Here is a 19,255-nt window from a genome sequence, read left to right on the forward strand (position 1 = left end):
AGTAAATTTTCCAACAATATTCAACCTATTTAAGACTATTTATATATAAAAAACTTTTTTCATAACTCAAAGTATAACCAACTAAACTCGTTTAAAATTTTATTATTTAAACGCAACAAAAACTCTTTTATTTAAGGCATGGATTTTTTTCACCTTTGGTCAACTAAAGAAACTTTTATACTAAAGATATTTTACTATTTAAACACTTTACTAAATTTTCCAACATTAATAAACTCATTTAAGCCTATTTTTATATAAAAATAATAATTTTTGCAACCCAAATTATAACCAACTAAACCCGTTTAAAAATTTTATTATTTAAACACAACAAAAACTCTTTACACGAGGGTGATTGGTACTACTAAAGATTTTATGCTCTCAACTTCAAACCTGATCAAGAGGGTTCTCTTAATATGATGAGTTTTCTCGTTGATGATGCTCCTGAGTAATTCAGGCTAAACATCAAAATCGTTAACAAATGGTCTTATGAAAGCTTTACTCGTATTTCCAAACATTATTATTGAATACAAGTTAGGAATGTCCGGATTTGAAAATCTTAAGGAGTAAAGCCAAAGGGGTTATTTGAGTCAACATATAACTCTATTAATAAACGCATGATTCTCGTATATACTATTTTGGTTTCCGATTTCAAATATCATATGTATATCTCTATAAAATTTGTCATATATCACATATTCAAACCAAAATTTAAATACCATACATATATCCATTTAAAATAATTAAAAATTAAAAATATACATTTTAAGTTATTATGTATATCAAATACAAATAAAATTAACGTACTAAACATGAGAATCAAATAGAATAATATATAAAATCATAGTGTGACCATTTACCCTTATTTTCCATAAACCTTAAAAAAAATCATTTTCATCTTTTTTTTATCATCCTGGCTGCTTTTCCCTGTTGTTTTCCGACCTTTACAACTCTCTCTTATAACTTATCCAATCGCCTTGAGCTTTTAGTACTTAACAGCATTTTTTTTCTTTTCTAAATAACTCAACTGATCCAGAAAACCAAACCACCTGAACTAAGACTGACTGAACCGAACCGAACCGAACCGAACCGAATGAGACAATAGCCGGTCCGGTCCGGTCCGGTCCAAACCTTGAACTATATTATTTTCATACTAAAATGGATATATATGATATTTTGAATTTTTATCCCAATTAATACCATGATTTTCAAAAACAATATGATATTTTTCTTCCATGATTAGAATTTTATATATAAATAGAGAGAGAATAGATAGAGAAAGTGAGAGATAAACTCATAAAAGCCTATTTTTTAGCATATAGAAATAGAAAATATTTATATAGATATATACAACTTTTAAAATATAACCTCAACAGCAAGCAGAGTATACAAATATTGATTCCACCAACATAACATAAAACACTATGTCACCTCACAATCTCTATACCACCACCACCTCTATAAAAAAACAAAAATACAATAATAATATTAATAATATTAATATTAATATTAATATTAATATTAATAATAATAACAAAACCTCTCTCCGTCCTTCCTTCTCATCTCCGGCGAGTATCGGAGGACGGAATCCTACCGCCGGCGACACGTCATCCTCACTCCACACCACCGCGTAGTGACGTCATCACTTGTTTCAGTAACATTATCGTCTGGTAATGCTTCGTAATGCTTCTCAATTGATTGATTAATTGATTAGTTAATTGATTAATTGCTTAGTTAATTGATTAATTGATTGATTTTGCTTACGGTAGTACGGAAACCCTTGGTTTTATTATTATTATCCAGTTCACGTATCGTTTAGTGATAATAAGAGTAGTAGTAGTAGTAGTAGTAGTAGTAGTAGTAGTAATAATAATAAGATGCAATGGATGATTAGATTCTCAGCATTTGTAACGGCAACAATGGTGATGATTGTACTTGCTCCGTCTTTACAATCATTTCATCCAGCTGAAGCTATTAGATCTAGTTCTCACATACACCGACAACACGCCGGTAACCGACACTCAGCCGACGCGTTGTTCCGCACCGCGACGGCATTCCGAGACACCGTAGGATGTAAGCGTCTCTTGTTTTCTGTCTTCGGTGACGTGTGCGATCCGTCGCTGGTTCACGTCGCGATCACGCTCGATTTCGAGTACCTTCGAGGCTCGGTCGCCGCGGTTCATTCGATTCTAAGACATTCTGCGTGTCCGGAGAGTGTTTTCTTTCACTTTTTGGTTTCGGATTTGAGTGTGGAAGCGGTGATTGGTTCGACTTTCCCGAAGTTGAAGTTTAAGGTGTATTATTTTGATCCGGAGGTTGTAAGGAAGTTGATCTCGACGTCGGTGAGGCAAGCGTTGGAGCAGCCGTTGAATTACGCGAGAAATTATTTGGCGGATTTGCTTGAGCCGTGTGTTCGGCGAGTGATTTATTTAGATTCGGATCTCGTGGTTGTTGATGATGTGTCGAAGCTGTGGAGTACGGATTTGGGGTTAAAAACGATCGGTGCGCCGGAACATTGTCACGCGAATTTCACGAAGTACTTCACCGCCCGATTCTGGTCGAACCGGCAACATTCGGGCGTGTTTTCCGATCGGAATCCGTGCTACTTCAACACCGGAGTTATGGTAATCGATCTGGCAAAATGGAGACAGTTTGGGTACACGAAACGGATCGAAAAGTGGATGGAGATTCAAAAAACCGAGCGGATATACGAACTCGGGTCATTACCGCCGTTTCTGCTGGTTTTTGCTGGTCACGTGGCACCGATTGATCACGCGTGGAACCAGCACGGGTTAGGTGGGGATAATGTTAAGGGAAGCTGCCGGGACCTGCACCCCGGTCCGGTGAGTCTGTTGCATTGGAGTGGAAGCGGGAAGCCGTGGATTCGGCTTGATTCGAAGCAGCCGTGTCCGTTGGATGCGTTATGGGCTCCGTACGATCTGTACGGATCGTACGGGCAGTCGACATGATTTTCGGAGCTCGCCGCGGTTAAACTTTTTTTTAATTTCTTTGTTTGTTTAAATTGTCAAGATCATGTTCATCATCTTCTTGTTCATTTTGATGGGGTTTATAGGTTTATGTTTGTTTTGGGTTTTTCTGTATTCTATTCCATTATTTCTTTCATTTTGGTAATAAAGGTTAAAAGATATTCAGTTAGTTTGTTTTTGATTTTTGGTAGGCTTCTCATGATGTTGAATGTATATTTTTTATTTTATTATAAGATTCATTTGATTTATGTGAATCATGAAACTTATTTATTTGCCATTATTGAAGACTTATGGACAATGCTAACAGTAATAATTAATTTATATTATGAAATCGTCACAATTTGAACACACGCAGTGTTAACAAGGTTTCAGGTTTGAATCTGGTTTCCGTTGTTTTTTTGTCAAATCAGTAAATGTCTAGATGAATTGTGATCTCGCTTGTTAGTAGAGCGAATCTAGTGTTCATGGTCCGGTTTGGATAGTTTTCATGGTTTGACGGTTTAACAATTTTGTTTTAAAAGTTTTTTTTTTTTAAAAAGCATATTTTTATTGCTTTAAAAAAAAATGATTGGATTTGTTCATAAATATAAAATATATACGTATCTTAATATTCCTAAAAATAAAAAATAAAAAACGAATAACAAATGTTAACAGTTGGTTCCAAGTTTCAAACCTTTTTAACCGAACTTTTAAACCGGCCAAACATGCCGATTTACGCGATAAATCGAAGAAAGATGAGAGTTGACTATATTATGGTGATTTTACAAAATATAAACAGTTTATGTTTTTGAATTAAGTAATGTGATTAAGACATGGCAACAGACACTAACGTTCTCTTAACATTAAACTAATAATAATAATTATAAAAAGTTTAAAAACCAGTTGTGTTGGCTGCTAGCAACGTCTCCTTCCTGTCACTTTCTATTTTAAACAACACGCAACTCTTGATTTTATTTCAATTACCTAATACACTAATAATATATATATACATTTATATTGTACTAAAATGATTTAATTAATGAACTAAAAAAACAGATTAATGTGCGTGTTAATGCATAGGTTGCTCATGTGTAGTGCATTGGTGGTTTGTTTCGTATGTATGTTCATGTTGTATCCATATAAAATTATTTTGTACGTATCAATTGATTTAGAACCGTACATGCGCTTATAAGCAGCGGCGAAGCTTGGACTTAGTCACAGTGGTGACTGAAGTCACGGACCCAATACTTCGGGGTGACTGTGCTCAAAACCTATAAAAAAATTCAGACAAAATCACGAAAATTTACCCACTAAGCGAAAAACTGCAGTGATCGGGGGTCACCCCCGGTCCTTCTTATACTTCGCCTCTGTTTACAAGTAGGTTGTAAATGAGTTGAATTACTCGAGAACGGCTCGTAAAAAGCTTGTTACATTTTGTGCTTAAACCTGAATTAAAGCTCATTTAGTAAGAAAGCTCGAGCCTAATTTCACAAAGTTTCACTAGGTTTCCGAGTCTAAACCTGTCTTTTATTTTTTAATTTTAAATATAATTGCATAATAAATATTATCATATATTAGCTTATAATTATAGCTACATTAGAAAATAATTATAATACAACAATACATATATAATAACCGAGTTAAGACCATGTTGAGTTTGAAAAATTAATGAGTCAAGCTTCTAAAAGCTTAGACGTGCTCAGACTCGGCTCATTTACACCCCAACCTACCTATCCGATCTGGTCCAATCTAATTATAGTTTGGTTTGCCGGTTCGTTAACTTGGACTAAAATTTGTACACCCTCAAATTAGTACTGGTAGCACGGCTCCCATTTTGGTAAATCTCAATTGATGATGTCGATTGTCGACAACAATTATCAGGGTTCCTTTCAGGTTCTCGTAACGATACCTATTTGTGTCGACAAACATAGAATATTTAAGGGAATGGACATGGTTACACTAAGATCATGTTGCTGAGATATTAAAAGATGGTTGTAGTCCCACATGAAAGTAGAACATGTCTTTACAGCTAGCAACAGCCACCTCTTTCATTATCAAACACAACTAGGGACCGTATTTATATATTCATATTCCACCATTACAGTTGTTGTTGGTATTCACATGTACAACTATCGATGCACAAGTTGCAATACAATATACAAAATTAAAAACAGCTTTTTAACAATATCAACCATCCATCCGTACCAACCTGACAAAATGGTGTTCTACATGTACTGCCAAAACATAATATGATGACATGTTGGCATAATGGCATGTTCTTCATCACAATCAAACGGGTCCATTTTAAACGTGCCTGACAAAACCTGTATTGTATCTTTTTAATTATATTTAAATTTGATTTTTGTGATTTTTGACTGATTAATTTAAGCACAAAACAGGTTTGTGAGTTGGTCGGGTAGATGTAAAGTGTAAACTCCCAACAAATTCATGGGCTTGGTTATATGGGCTTATCTAGTGATTTATTGGGCTAAAAACTAGAGTTATTTGGGTTGTTATATATTCTCAATAAGTTGCCTTTCAAAAAAAATATATTCTCAATAAGTTAAAATAAACAAAAAGTAAATAAATATTTATAAGAATGTTTTTTGAAACTTCATTTTTATTTTATGTGTTCACACTAAAATCATAAGCCCTAACCTAACCGAATTCGCAGTTCAGATCGGTTTTTCCAGATACTGTTTCGTTTTTTTCCGTTTTTTAACACCCCTACTTAATAGTTGTCTCACTACGTCCCAAATGTTTCATGTTATCCTTTCATTTTCTTAATAGAACACGTCATAAGTTACAAAAGATGCCCATACCATAACTATGCAATTAGTTCAAAAGTTGTGAAATAAGAATACTAATTAAAAACTTACTACTCCATTAAAAATCAACAAATAATACTCCCTCCGTCCCATTATAAGTGTTCATGTTTGAAAAACACTAAGTTTAAGGTGAATTGAATGATTACTTTTTTTTTTTCTTACCAAATGACAATAATGCCCTTGAAAAGTGGGTCCATCAATATTGTTTATTAATGTTAGTTGTGTGTGTTTAAGGGTAAACTTGGAAATTGGCTAATAAATTTTGAAAGTGGACACTTGTAATGTGACAAATAAATAAAGAAATGTGGACACTTATAATGAGACGGAAGGAGTAATACTTTTAACTTATACAAGAATTTAGGGACGTAGCTTCCTAATCAACCATTTTTTTCTTAATCTAACATCCAATGCTAAAAATGTTTTAGCTTTCTTATCATCTTCTAACAAATCACAAGCATCCAATATTAACTCATCATCCATATCAGGCAATGCTTGAACACCTGCCACTACATTCTCTACATCAATAAGCTTTTGGTTACCTTCACCTTCAAGTTTCTTTTTTCTACTAAACAAGAAACCGCATCCGTCATTTCTTGAAGCGCACGCAACAGCCTCTCCTCATCCACCCTTGGTTTCTTTGAATTCTCGGGGTTTTCTTTGTTTTCGAGTTGGCGTTTAATATCGACCTTAACGGATGAACTGTTGTTTTCATCGGTGTCGGATTCTTTAAATATGATGCATAAGCCTTTGTAGTAAGGGACTGGTCTAGTCATGTATTGTCTTGCATCCGAGTTTGCCTGCACATTGTTGTTATAAGCAATGTTGTAAAAGTAGGTATACAAGGCCGAGTACTCCCCGAGTACTCGCTACAAGGCATAGCGCCGAGGCGAGTTTCTTTAACTCCGCCTAGTGGCTAAGAATCGATCAAAGTTGGTCAACCTCGGCCAGAATCATATATAGTCGGTCAACTTTGGCCGATTTTGACTTAAATAAATAAAACATAATTTGTATTTCTGTAATATTAAAGAAATAAAATCATTTTTTCAATTAATTATTAATGATTAGCAATTTTTAGAATAATTTAATATTTAAAAATGTATTTCTCTCATTTATATTGATATTCACTTATATTGTTATAAATATTAGTAAACTTATGGTATTTGACATATAAAATCTTCAAAAAATTATTTGCTTTATATTTACCATTTTCAAGTACTCTCCAAGTACTCCGAGTACATCCAACTCTCCAGTCAGCCGCCTAGCGACTTTTGCAACATTGGTTATAAGTTATTTTTTCATAGGTTTTGGGTTGACGGGTTGAAGACCCAAACATGACCCGTATATTTATTTGGGTCAAAGACATTAACCCTTACACAAACACGGTTAAATTCGTGTATCCTGAAGTGAGTGAACATGTTTGAACCATTTATCTGTACGAGTGAAATGGGTTAAACGGGTTGTATTAAACAGGTTGAAAATGAGTTGATGTGTTGTCTTGTTTAATTAAACGGGTTGATAGGTCGGTCAAAGACATTACCCATAACTTTTAAGCCGTAAAATCGTGCGACCTAAACAAAACCCGTTTGAACCATTTATCGTTATGAGTCAATGGGTTGGCAGGTTGTTATAAGCGGGTCGTAATTTGGGTCGATGGGTTGACTTGTTTAATTAAAAAAGGTTGCCAGTTCAGTCAAAGGCATCAACCCTATACGAGCACGCCTAAATTTATGTAACCTGAACGCAACTCGTTTGACCCGTTTTTTGTTATAATGGGTTGACGGGTTGTGACCAAGCTGTAAACGTGTTAAACGGGTTGGCAGGTCGTAATAAAGGGGTCATAAATGGGTTGATGGGTCGGTCAAAGACATTAACCCTAACCCGAATACACTTAAATTAGCGTAACATGAACACAACCCGTTTGACCCATTTATTATTACAAGTCAAACGGGCTGACGGGTTTGTAAACGAGCTGTAAAAAACGTATCGTAAATCGTTTGATGGGTTAACCTATTTTTATTTTTAATTAAACGGGCTGACAAGTCTGTCTGTTTAACTAAACAAGTCAACAACAAACGACCACTACATTAAACAAGTCAACCCGAACACAATAATCAAAATAACACGAACCTCTATATAATCTTGCCACGCGAGATCATCCGCAACCACCATTTGCCTTAAATCATCCCAAAAAAAACCTTGTGACTCCAAAAGCTTATTAATAACATTAAACTGTCTTCTGAATGTCTTATATCTATTCTTCAATATATCAACATCATACTTAAAACCAAACCTCGCGTTAAACAACTTAATCATCTCAATCCACGCATACTTCCGAAACAACCCATCGACCTGGTTCCCTTTTTGAACCTGATCAACCATAAGGTCAACAAAATAACAGTCCATTGTCGGCTGCCAACATGTCCGAACCCGACTCTCGCTTATATCTTCATATTCGGATTCTTTAGATACTGCAACTGTAAACTCTTCATCTATCATTATTTCATGAAGAGCTTACAAGTCAGCATTGTTGTTTTCAAACACACCGTCCTCGTTAACTGACTCCGACAACGATCTCATGGGATTTCTTTCAGAATTCTCGGGATTTGTTTCAGATGACACGTCTTTATATATTTGGCATAAATCATAGTAATATGGAACTGTTTTTATTCTATATGATCGAGCATCCGGGTGTCCCTGCATATGCAGAATCATAAGTTGATGAAAACTAATATTGTAAAATTATAAAACTAAATCTGTAAATGAACCGAAGGTTCAGTGAACAATTCATGAACAGTTTGGCGGTAAGTTCGTTTCATTAATAAATGAACGAACACGAACAAAATATTTTGTTCATTTAGTTAAACGTAGGGGTGGCAAATGTGACCCATTGGGTTGAATGGGTTGTAATAAAATGTATATAATGGGTCAGAATGGGTCAAACCAAAAAAAATGATTGAAAAGGGTCAAAATGGGTTGACATTTCTCAAGTTTTTTTTAATTTTTTTATTTTTATGGAACGAGAAAATCGGAGGGAACTTTTTAGTATTTTTACTTTTTTAATTTTCGATTTATATTTTAATTTATGGTTTTTTAATTTTTAATTTTTATTTTTTAATGAGGGGTTTCTGAAATCTCAACCCATTTTGACCCATTTTAAAAACCCCTCGTTAAAACATTCAAAAAAAATAATTTAAAAATCATAACTCGAAATATAAATCAAAAACTAAAAAAGTAAAAATACTAAAAAGTGTCTTCCGCTTTTCTCGTTCCACGCAAAAAAAAAAAACTTGAGAAATTTCAACTTGTTTTGAACCGTTTCAATCATTTTCCTTTTTTAGTTTGGCCCGTTATGACCCATTATATACATTTTATTACAACCCATTCAACCCAATGGGTCACATTTGCCACCCCTAGTTAAACGTATGAACATAGACGCATGTCTCGTTCGTTCATTTATGTTGATAAACGTTCAGTTGCGCTTATATTTTTATGTTTATTCACTTGCTTCCATCTATGGTCATTAGTTTACGTGTGTTTACGTTCGATAATATATTCATTAACAAATTTTTGGCCCATTACAACTTTAGTCTAGTTTTATTAACGTTTTAGGCCCAAGATATCGTTCGTTTAAGTTCATGAAGCGTTTGTTTATATTGTTAATGAACAAACATAACGAAAACAAACATGCTGATTTTCTATTTTTCTGAATGAACGAACACAAACATGCTCCGTTCGTGTTCATTTACAAACCTATACAAAACTGAATAAATAATACCTTGATGTAATCATCCCATATATTATTATCAGCAGTCACCATATGTCGCGTATGATCCCAGCTAAATCCATTTATCGAAAGAAGGTTGTGTATCGCCTTGTAAATGTTTCTTAACGTTTTGTGTCGGTTTTTCAAAACATCTTTTTCGTATTGAAACTTGAACTTTGCATTGAACAATGTTGTCATGTGTTTCCAAGCTCTTTTACTAAACAAATGATCATCAATCCGGTTTCCTTTCTCAACTTGTTCTAACATGAGATCAATGAAATATCTGTCCATTTCGAGTGTCCATATTGTGCGCAAACGATCACTGTTTTTTCGCCTCATTTTTGCATAATAATAATAACAACTAACACACTATTAGCATTTAGCACACCTGCACAAAAATAAATTACATGTGTTAGAGATGATTGGTTTTGCTTATATCTTTACTGCGCTTTAAACTAACAATAAGTTGTTTTGAGTGTAAATGAGCCATGTTGTCCATGAGCTACTCGAGATTGGCTCAATAAAAGCTCAAATCGAGCTGGGCATACACGAGCTCGAGCCTAAAATAAATTTGTTTAATAAACGAGCCCAAGCTGGCTCACTAGCCTATTGTTTATATATAAAGTTATGATTAAACAAATTAAATTATTAATATTATTTTATATATAACTTATAACTATAATACAAGAAAAAATTATTAAATATATAAATTAATCAATATATATTAAACGGGCCAAGCCGAGCTTTGGAGCATAGCTAAAAACGAGTCGAGCTCGGCTGGTTTACACCTCTAAACTGAGGGTATTTGGGATTGTATCTAAACCTCTTGACCAATTATTTGTGATTTACTTACCTGTTTTAAATAAGCAATTTGAAGATAACCAATTATGCATTCTAGTTGTGTGCAAGAAACCGAATAACCGATCCAAACCGAAAAAACCGAACCGAAACTAAAACCGACGGTTTAGTTTTATGTTTTTTGTAAAAACGGTTACGCATGTAATAAAAACCGAAAAAACCGGCCCGAACCGAATACCTAAATTTTTATTTTTTTATTTTTAAGTAATTTATAAGAATTTAACAAATATGTAACTCAAATATTTTTTGGTCAAATATATAGTAGTCTATTAATTAACAATTAACAAAATTATTTATACCTAAATTCATTATTTTCGGCCTAAATTTTTCAAGCTCAAATGACAAAAACCGAAACCGAACCAAAATCAAAACAAAAACCAAAACCGAACAGTTTCAAAAATTCAAAAACAAAAGTTTAGGTCTTTAGCCAAAACCCGCACCGAACCGCACCATGCACACCCCTAATGCTTCTATGTGAAATGAAGAAAGCTTATTTCAGCAAATAATCAGATTACAAAATCTTAATAAGCAATCAAATTATAAGTGTTGTATCCAAACACAATATACAGATAACCAGATTTAACATGTGTAGCCAAACACCCCCTAAACTCATCATTGTAAATCATTCCCAAACAGAAACGTATTTAATGATGCATTGTTCAAATTTTATAAAAATAATAAATAAATATTAGCAATTACCGGAGGCGGACGGTGGCTATGGGTGGTGATGGTGTAATTATAATTAGGGATAAGGTTTTCCAGGACCAGGATAAGATATCCTTGTTCGGAATAAGAGTAACATGAAGCCCAATCAAGCCCAGTTAAAATAGCTTAGGAATCCGTTTTTACAAAAACTATGTGTGAAATCTGATTCTGTAATCTGATTTTCTATAACGATGTGGTATAAAAGTCTGTAATCTGAAAATATAATATTGTTTGTTTTATAAATTGGATATCGTCTGTGTAGTCTATGTAAACTGAAATTAGTTACATGCCATACATATCACAGTAGACAGAAGTCATTTAACGTTTGTAGATTGTTAAAATAATTGGCGGTGGTGTACGAACTATGGAAGTTGGTGATGGTGGACGATTGTGGTAGGTGGTGGTGATGGACGGTGGTTGCGCCTGCAAACATAAGCCCATTGCAGATATTTAAGCAAAACAAACAGAACCTAAACAAACACATAAATGTTAACCACTTAAAGCAAAACAAAAAAGATCGAAAGGGAGCGAGACGATAACAAACTTTCGAAAACCTGTTGCACTAAACTACGAAATGAAAAGGTGACCTGATCCGCATACCGCAACTTCAAATTCTCGCATGATTTGTTGATAGCAGAATCGTTTTAAAATGTTTCGTTTTAAAATGGTTTTGGAACAGAGGTTGGCAAATAGACCGGTTAACCGAAACGACCTGCGAATCAAACAGAAACCGAAAACTGGTTTGTAATTTTCTCTATCAAAGCCGGTTAATCGAACCGAAACCAGTCAAAACCCGAATCAAAACTGATCATAAACCGGTTTGTGTGCCTCTATTTTGGAATGTACCGACTTAAACCGGTTTATTGAGACAGAGTGCTTGATAGATATAATGAGAGTTAAAACAATGAGTGGTTTTGGGGTAAAAGTCAAGTCGATAAAGCTCGGCTAGGAACGTGCAATAGGAAAGCTTAAAACGCAAATGTGATTTCATACTACTTTTCAAACATAATATGATTGAATGCATATTGGTAATAGAGATGGCTTGATTCAAAATGTGAATCGCTTTCTATTCAATGCGCATCATGTTCAACATTACTACTTTGTAAGACATCCGAGATGAAAATGCGATAGTGTTACCGGAGTCTACAGATGTGTGAATCTCAACTAGGAGTTACTTTGTGAAATTGTATCAGATCAATTGTTAGTGATGTGGATTTGTACTTGTAACAGTAATTTAATATTCACAGCTCTATATTTGAAAACTAAACTCTGTACTCGCGGTCATTTAATAGTTGAGATTGCTGAAAATTATTGTAAAAGTCAAATAAATGTAAAAATACAACATAACTAACATATAAATAAGAAGACAAATTAATTGTATGATTGTATCAAGAGTTTTAATCTCTTGGAAAAAAAAAACATTCTCAAACAAAACAAAATAAAATTAAATTATAACAAACAGACGACTAAAATTGACCATAAAGAGGTAGAGAATCTCACTTCTTCGATTTCTTGATTGCCCTGAAACAGAATTCATTTTAATAAAAACAAAATAAACGATATGAAGTAGCAACATAACAAAATCACATCGAAACTCACTGTGTAGGTGCTGCAGTGGCAGAAGCAGCCACAGGGGCAGCTGGTGTTCGGTCTTGTGGACCCTGAAAACAAAGAGTCATACGAAATGATTAGTTAACGGACAAAAACATTTAAGGTAGGCACGAAAAAAGGCTGATTTGTTTATTGTAAATCTTAAACAAATACAGTATAAGTTAGTAGTGCATAAGGGTGTAAATGAAGCAAGTCGCTCATGAGCAACTCAAGATCGACTCGCTAAAAGCCTGAATTAGTTAACCAGCTCAGGTCAGAGCCCGAGCCTAAAAACTAGCTTGTTTATAAAAACAAGCCAAGCTTCACTCAAGCTATTGGACAGATTTTGTATAAACATATACTTAAAAGCTCTATAAAATTGTGTAAATATACCAGTTATTTTAACTTTAATTAACTGACATGAAAGAAAATAGAATACGTATATATATATACCTGGGCCAATCGTTCTTCTCTTCGAGCCAACTTCCTTTCTCTACTGGCCTTGTTCTTTGCACGTTTGGCTTCGAACTGGTCAGATAAAGTCTTTTCACGGGCCTTTTCAGCCTTTGATTTGTGGATGCTTTCCATTAGCACACGCTTGTTCTTAAACACGTTACCCTTAACTTTCATGTACATATCATGGTACATATGCTTGTCAATTTTCTTTGCCTCGCGATACTTTCGAAGTAAACGCCTCAACACGCGCATCCTTCTCATCCATAGAATCTTGGTTGGCAACCTTGCCTCCCTGGTACCCTTGCGCTTACCTAAAGGTTATAATAGTAATAACATAAAGACAGACATCTTAAAAAACTTAATAAAAATTTTATTTATGGCACTAGCCATTCACCTGGTGATAAAGCTTCAGAAACAAAACACATAAACATCTTTAACTAGGGATAAACAGAAATTAAAAAATACCGTATCCAGAATGACGGCCCTTTCTCTTGGCCTCCTTCATTCGGCGAGCACGAGATCGAGAGTGAATCTTGGTTGGCTTCCTGATGATGAAACCATCCTTGACCAACTTCCTGATGTTTTGACCTGCAGTCAAGGAGCAACAAAACAACTAAAAGTGAGCATTACATGATATATATATATATAAGCACATAAACCTAATCAGCACCATAAATTAAAAACAACATAATCAAGAACAACTCATCATCTAAAAGATTAAAAAAAACACAATTTAGTTAATAAAAATAGTACTGAGCCATTTACTGTTATAACAGACATTGAATCACCTATGCTTAGTTCTTAGTAACAGGTGAACTTAAAAATACATCTGCCACAATTTAGCAATAAAATTAAAAATAAAACTGTGCAAATATGCATGTAAAATCTAAACAAGCTAATTATCAAACCGACTTCATCCGATGCCTGATGCAGCATTGTCACAAAAAGTTTATCCAGAGTAAATAATAAGCTTAATTTATAAAGTTGGATTAGCATATACAAAACCATATCGCAAATATTAACTTCAATTTAGATACTTTGGATTAGTAAACAATAAGTTTAATTTAGATATTTAGATTAACCAACTTAAACTCTAATAAGTTAATTTCATAAACACATAAATAATTGGACGAGCAGATACATAACCATACCACAGATAACAAGTTCAATTCATAAACAATAACCAAGCAATTCGCCATAACAAAGATAACAACTACAGCTCACAAAAATTTTAACCAGACATATATACACAGTAGGCTTAATTTGTAAACAATAACCGATTCTATCATCACAATAATAACACAGGTAGTAAAAAGTAAAAACATATCACAAGAATTACGTGGACAAATATACATAACGCAAATAAATAACAAGTTTAATTTCTGAAAATTAACCAATGAAATCATCACAACAACTACACTTATATCAAGTACAGCTCACCATGGTATAAAAATGCGTTCCAAGACGCGCCTCGAAGCTCACGCCTTGGCAGCCTCGGTGGAAAAACGCCTTAGAGGCTTAGCCTCATAAGGGTAAACTAAAACCTAAGCCTCGACCTTTGCGAGGCGGTGAGGCTTAAACCTCTCAAGAAGTTGTAAAATATGCCAAATTTTTTTATTTTTTGGACCTCTTTTTTGTTGAATTTGGTATTAATGGAGCTACAAGGCACTTCTATACATTTTTAATTTTTTAATATTAGTGTGATTTTGTTGGATTATATATATATATATATATATATATATATATTTAATTATGTTTCGAGGCTTACACCTCGGTCCGCCTCGGGGCTCGTTTCCGCCTTTTTAAACCTTGCAGCTCACACAAATTTTGAACAAATACATAAACAGAACACATGTATTAAGCTTAATTCATAAACAATAACTGATTCTATCATCAAAACTATAAGTTTCATTTCTAAACAAATACATATAATAATTACAGCTTGTTTGACCTAACACATCAACAAATCGTAACGTTATAAGCTCAATAATAACCGAGTACATCGGCATAACAACAATAGCGATAACAATAACTAGAGCTCACAAAACACGTAAACAAATCGTAAGGTAACAAACTCAATACCTTAATCAATAACCGATGCTATCAATTATCAGAAAATAATAAAAACGTTCGGTATATACTTATATATAGATAACTAACGAAACTGAAAATGAACGAGTGTGAAGTGAATACATACGAGAATTAGCCATGGAGATCTCATTGCCTTCGTTCGGATCGAGCCAGACCTTGCCTCTACCGCACTTGAGGACGCTAGCGGCGAGCCGCTTCTGTAGCTTCAGTGAAACCATAAGTTTGTTGGTTAGTTGTTACGGCGGCTAGGGTTTTGAGTGGTAGATGATAATATGGTTTATATCATTATGAATCAATAACCGTTTTCCGTTAGTTAGTTAGATGGGCTCGGTTTGCTTCTATATTGATAACGGCCCACTGGACTTTCGTTCGTGTAAGGAGTGCATTAACCGGGTAGAGCCGTAGAGGTGGAAAAAAAAACTATAACTCGAAATAAAAACCCGGAACCGGTTTTTTAAATACTCGGGTTTTTAATTCATGTATCCGAACCTACCCGTAGGGAACGGATAGGCCATGCATTTCGAAACTAAAACCCGAACCGGACCCGATTGGTACCTGGTAATACCCGAGAACCCCAACCGGTTCCATACCCGGAACCAGGTTTTTCCAATGCCCGAAACCGGGTATTTCAAATATGTATACCCGAAAAATACCCCTAAAAAGTGCAAACTTTTAAAAAAAATCCAATATATACCCTAATATACCCGGAAAAAGCCCGAAAAAACCTAAAAATACGGTTTTTTCAATACCCGAAAATAGGGTATTCAAATACCAGATTTTTGAATACCCGGTTCTATACTCGACCCAAACCCTACCAACCCGATGCATAGGGTATGGTTTTTAGAGACAATACCCGGACCCGGACCCGAACCCGACCCCGACTCAGGTATTACCAATACCCGATTTTCCAATACCTTGTCATACCCGAACCCGGTTCCATACTTGAACCTGGGTATTTGAGAAACCCGATTTGTGCACCTCTAGTGGTAGAGTTGCACAAACCAAGTATTTTCGGGAATAAAAGTCAAGAGCCGGGTTGGATAAAAACCGGTTTCGGGTATGGTCGAATATTTGACCGGGTTTTTATCGGGTTTCAGGTAGGTTCGGTTCCAATTTCGGGGAGAACCCCAAAATCCAATCCGTGCCAGTCAACTGTGCAAATACAAATGTATAATTTTCTTCATTATTTGATAAGGTGTGTAGTGACGGATGTAAAGGAAAAACTCAGGGGCATCCCAAACTTTTTTTTTTCTGAAACTATTGGCAATCTAATTTTGCAAACAATTTATAGTTCATCGATCAATTTGGTTTTTTCAAGGTTGGAAGCGGGTGCAAATGATAGTTGAGGACTAATTTTGCAAATAGTTAATAGTTAGTGTATCATTTTGAAAATTGTAGTCTGGGGGAAAATGTGGACGGCATGTTTAGAGCCTGTGTTGGTAAAGTCCAAACAATTTATAGTGAAACTTGATAGCCACACGGTCCACACCAACAATTTCAAGTGATGTTATCAAACTGCTGAACATAATATATACTAGTTTTCTAAGAATACTAAAAACCTTAAATATTTGGACTTCGTCGACAAAGTTGAGGGATAGCCTGGGTTACTCTGAACCCTACCTAAATCCGCCCTTGTAGGTGTGATTACACATATGTTAAAGTGAAAACTTAGGGTATGTGATTAGGCAAGCATAATCTTAGCACGTCCTATTTATTAAGCTAGTTAGATATAACACATGTTTATTAAACATATTATCCTGAAAACCCTTATTTTTGTATTGGGATTTGAATTGTGATTTATACTTAAATTATGACAAGTCATAAAACTTCTTATTTCATAATAGCGATTACTTTGGTGTCGGTCTAGTTGTAGTTCAAATATGTGAATGGAAACACTTTTGAATCTTTTATATAACCTAAACAAATGAAATATTCTATGTATAGGTGAGTATGCATGTGTTGATTAATACATTTGATTTTGACATTATCAAAATAAGGTTAATACTTGGTGGATTATTTTAATATATACACACAAGCAACAAAAGCTAGAATAGTCTTCGCCTAGGTGTTCCTATTTTGATGAGTAGTTAGAGTGTGAAATTGATTATCAAACATTTAATCTCTATACAGTGCAACATTTAGTTGTTAAGAAAAAGAGCCTTTATCTTATAGTTTATTTATAACTATTATTTTGACAGGTCACAAATTTTAATTATATTTTACACGTATATAAAATGGATGTGAACCAAGACTGTTTAAAAAGTTTGTGACTTTGCAGCTCGCTAGAAGCTCGTCTGAAAATAGCTTGAAAAAAACTATGCCAAAAAAAAGCTCAAATCTAAACGAGCCGGCTCGGCACGTGGCTTGGCTCGTTTAGAATAAACCCTAAATTTTAATATTATAATAATAATAATAGTAGCATACCATATATATATATATATTACATATATTATGCCATCCAAGATTTAAACATTAAAAAAAAGAAACAAAAATAAAAAAATAATGATGAGTTTTAAAGCTTATAAAACTTATATAAATTAATGTTAAAAATATATATTTTTGTAGTTTATATATCAATATCCGTAAAATAAATAAATAAAAAGTTTAAAAAATATTGACGAGCTCAGCTCGACTTTAACGAGCCGAGCTCGAGCTTGATTTTGCATTTGATAAAGTTAACGACCCCGAGCTCGAGCCAATTAACTCGTTTAAGCTGGAGCCCAAACCCGAGCTGACATTGGCTTGGCTCGACTTGATTATTACCCTAAAAATAACTACTTCTCCTCTTCACTATAAAATTAAATAATACATTTTTATATTTTTATCATTACATTTTTTTCCTCGTCTCCTTACAACATTTTTCAACAAATATTAAATATTAGATAGTGTCAACAATGTTTTTTAAAATTTACTCATGAATATGAACAAAAACATTTTATTCTCTTCCTTTTTCACAATCACTTACAATCATAATCTTAAAAATAAAGGACCCCTCACATAATTTGGAGAAAGTATTGTTAATGTTGTGTTGCGAATTTACGTTATTTATAGATGTACAATATTTATAGTATAAGATTGTGTTTGGTTGACTACAAAATGTCTAAAATCCTTAATAGAAAAAAATAATAAAAATCCAACAACCGTAATAATGGTGTTAAAAGAGACAAAAGAAGGGAAGCCAAATGCTAATAGAAATATTGAAACAAATGATAACAAGGTTTCATGGATGGTGGGTTCTACTTACATAGATTCAATGATTCATGGATCTTTATTTTATTTTTTATTTTTTTTTCATTCAACAGCAATGATTCATGGAATTTAATTGGTGGTTCACCGTTTAAATCATATCATATTAAAAGATTGTTAATCATTGCAACCACAATCATAATAATCACTTAAACAATGGTTTAGGCTTGTAACATCTTTAGATGGTATCATGGTATAAACTAAATATGGGTGATAACTGATAGGACTCAAATTAACAAATATTGATGAATGATTAGTAGTTTTTTTAAGAAAGAAAACACGTGTAGAGGCAGCTATACATAGATAAATCATCAGTATACGCATTATGAGCTTAAAACAAATCTACAAGAATAAAGAATATAAAAATACACTGTGAAGATTTTTAATGACATACGAATAATAGGTTATATAAACATATAAGACGACACTTAATTGTAATGTGTGTTTCCGGTTTATTTGGTATTAGAGAATTTTCAAGTTCTAACACATAAGCATATAAAAATTAGTGGTGAAGTTGAGTTTTTGTGGATGAAAGAGGAAAAAGAAAGGAGTTATTCATTCGTTCCTTTTAGTAATTCTATTACCACATATGAACTTCTCTCTCCCTATTGTCTCCATGATGAGAAAAACAAGATATGTGAGTGACGCAGGAGAGACAATAAAGAAAGAAAAGGCGGATTAAGCGAGAGAATGCGAGGTGGCAGTGTTTTACACCATACGTGAGTAACTGTGAGTTTAATGGATTGGAGATGGTC

The 19,255-nt window shown here is 33.9% G+C and overlaps 1 protein-coding gene and 2 pseudogenes across 2 annotated transcripts; 1 reads left to right on the forward strand and 2 right to left on the reverse strand.

The window, feature by feature from the left end:
• Positions 1–1,831: 1,831 nt before the first annotated feature.
• LOC143613299 (putative galacturonosyltransferase-like 7 pseudogene) lies at positions 1,832–3,238 on the forward strand (annotated as a pseudogene).
• Positions 3,239–6,139: 2,901 nt separating this feature from the next.
• LOC143613298 (L10-interacting MYB domain-containing protein-like) lies at positions 6,140–9,938 on the reverse strand (annotated as a pseudogene). Its single transcript, XR_013150089.1, has 3 exons — positions 9,567–9,938; positions 7,919–8,485; positions 6,140–6,588 (listed from the first exon to the last, which is right to left on the reverse strand). The product of XR_013150089.1 is annotated as a L10-interacting MYB domain-containing protein-like (transcript).
• A 2,609-nt stretch (positions 9,939–12,547) lies between these two features.
• Positions 12,548–15,548, reverse strand: LOC143613300 (large ribosomal subunit protein eL19y-like). The gene is made up of 4 exons (XM_077087045.1): positions 15,361–15,548; positions 13,629–13,751; positions 13,161–13,474; positions 12,548–12,778 (listed from the first exon to the last, which is right to left on the reverse strand). The coding sequence occupies exons 1-4, from the start codon at positions 15,470–15,472 to the stop codon at positions 12,713–12,715; spliced, it is 615 nt and encodes a 204-aa protein (XP_076943160.1). The 5' UTR covers positions 15,473–15,548; the 3' UTR covers positions 12,548–12,712.
• Positions 15,549–19,255: the final 3,707 nt, after the last annotated feature.

The sequence above is a fragment of the Bidens hawaiensis genome, unplaced genomic scaffold (genome assembly GCF_021521415.1).
Source record: "Bidens hawaiensis isolate Kalapana, Puna unplaced genomic scaffold, B.hawaiensis_p1.1 tig00037149_1, whole genome shotgun sequence".
NCBI lineage: Eukaryota > Viridiplantae > Streptophyta > Magnoliopsida > Asterales > Asteraceae > Bidens > Bidens hawaiensis.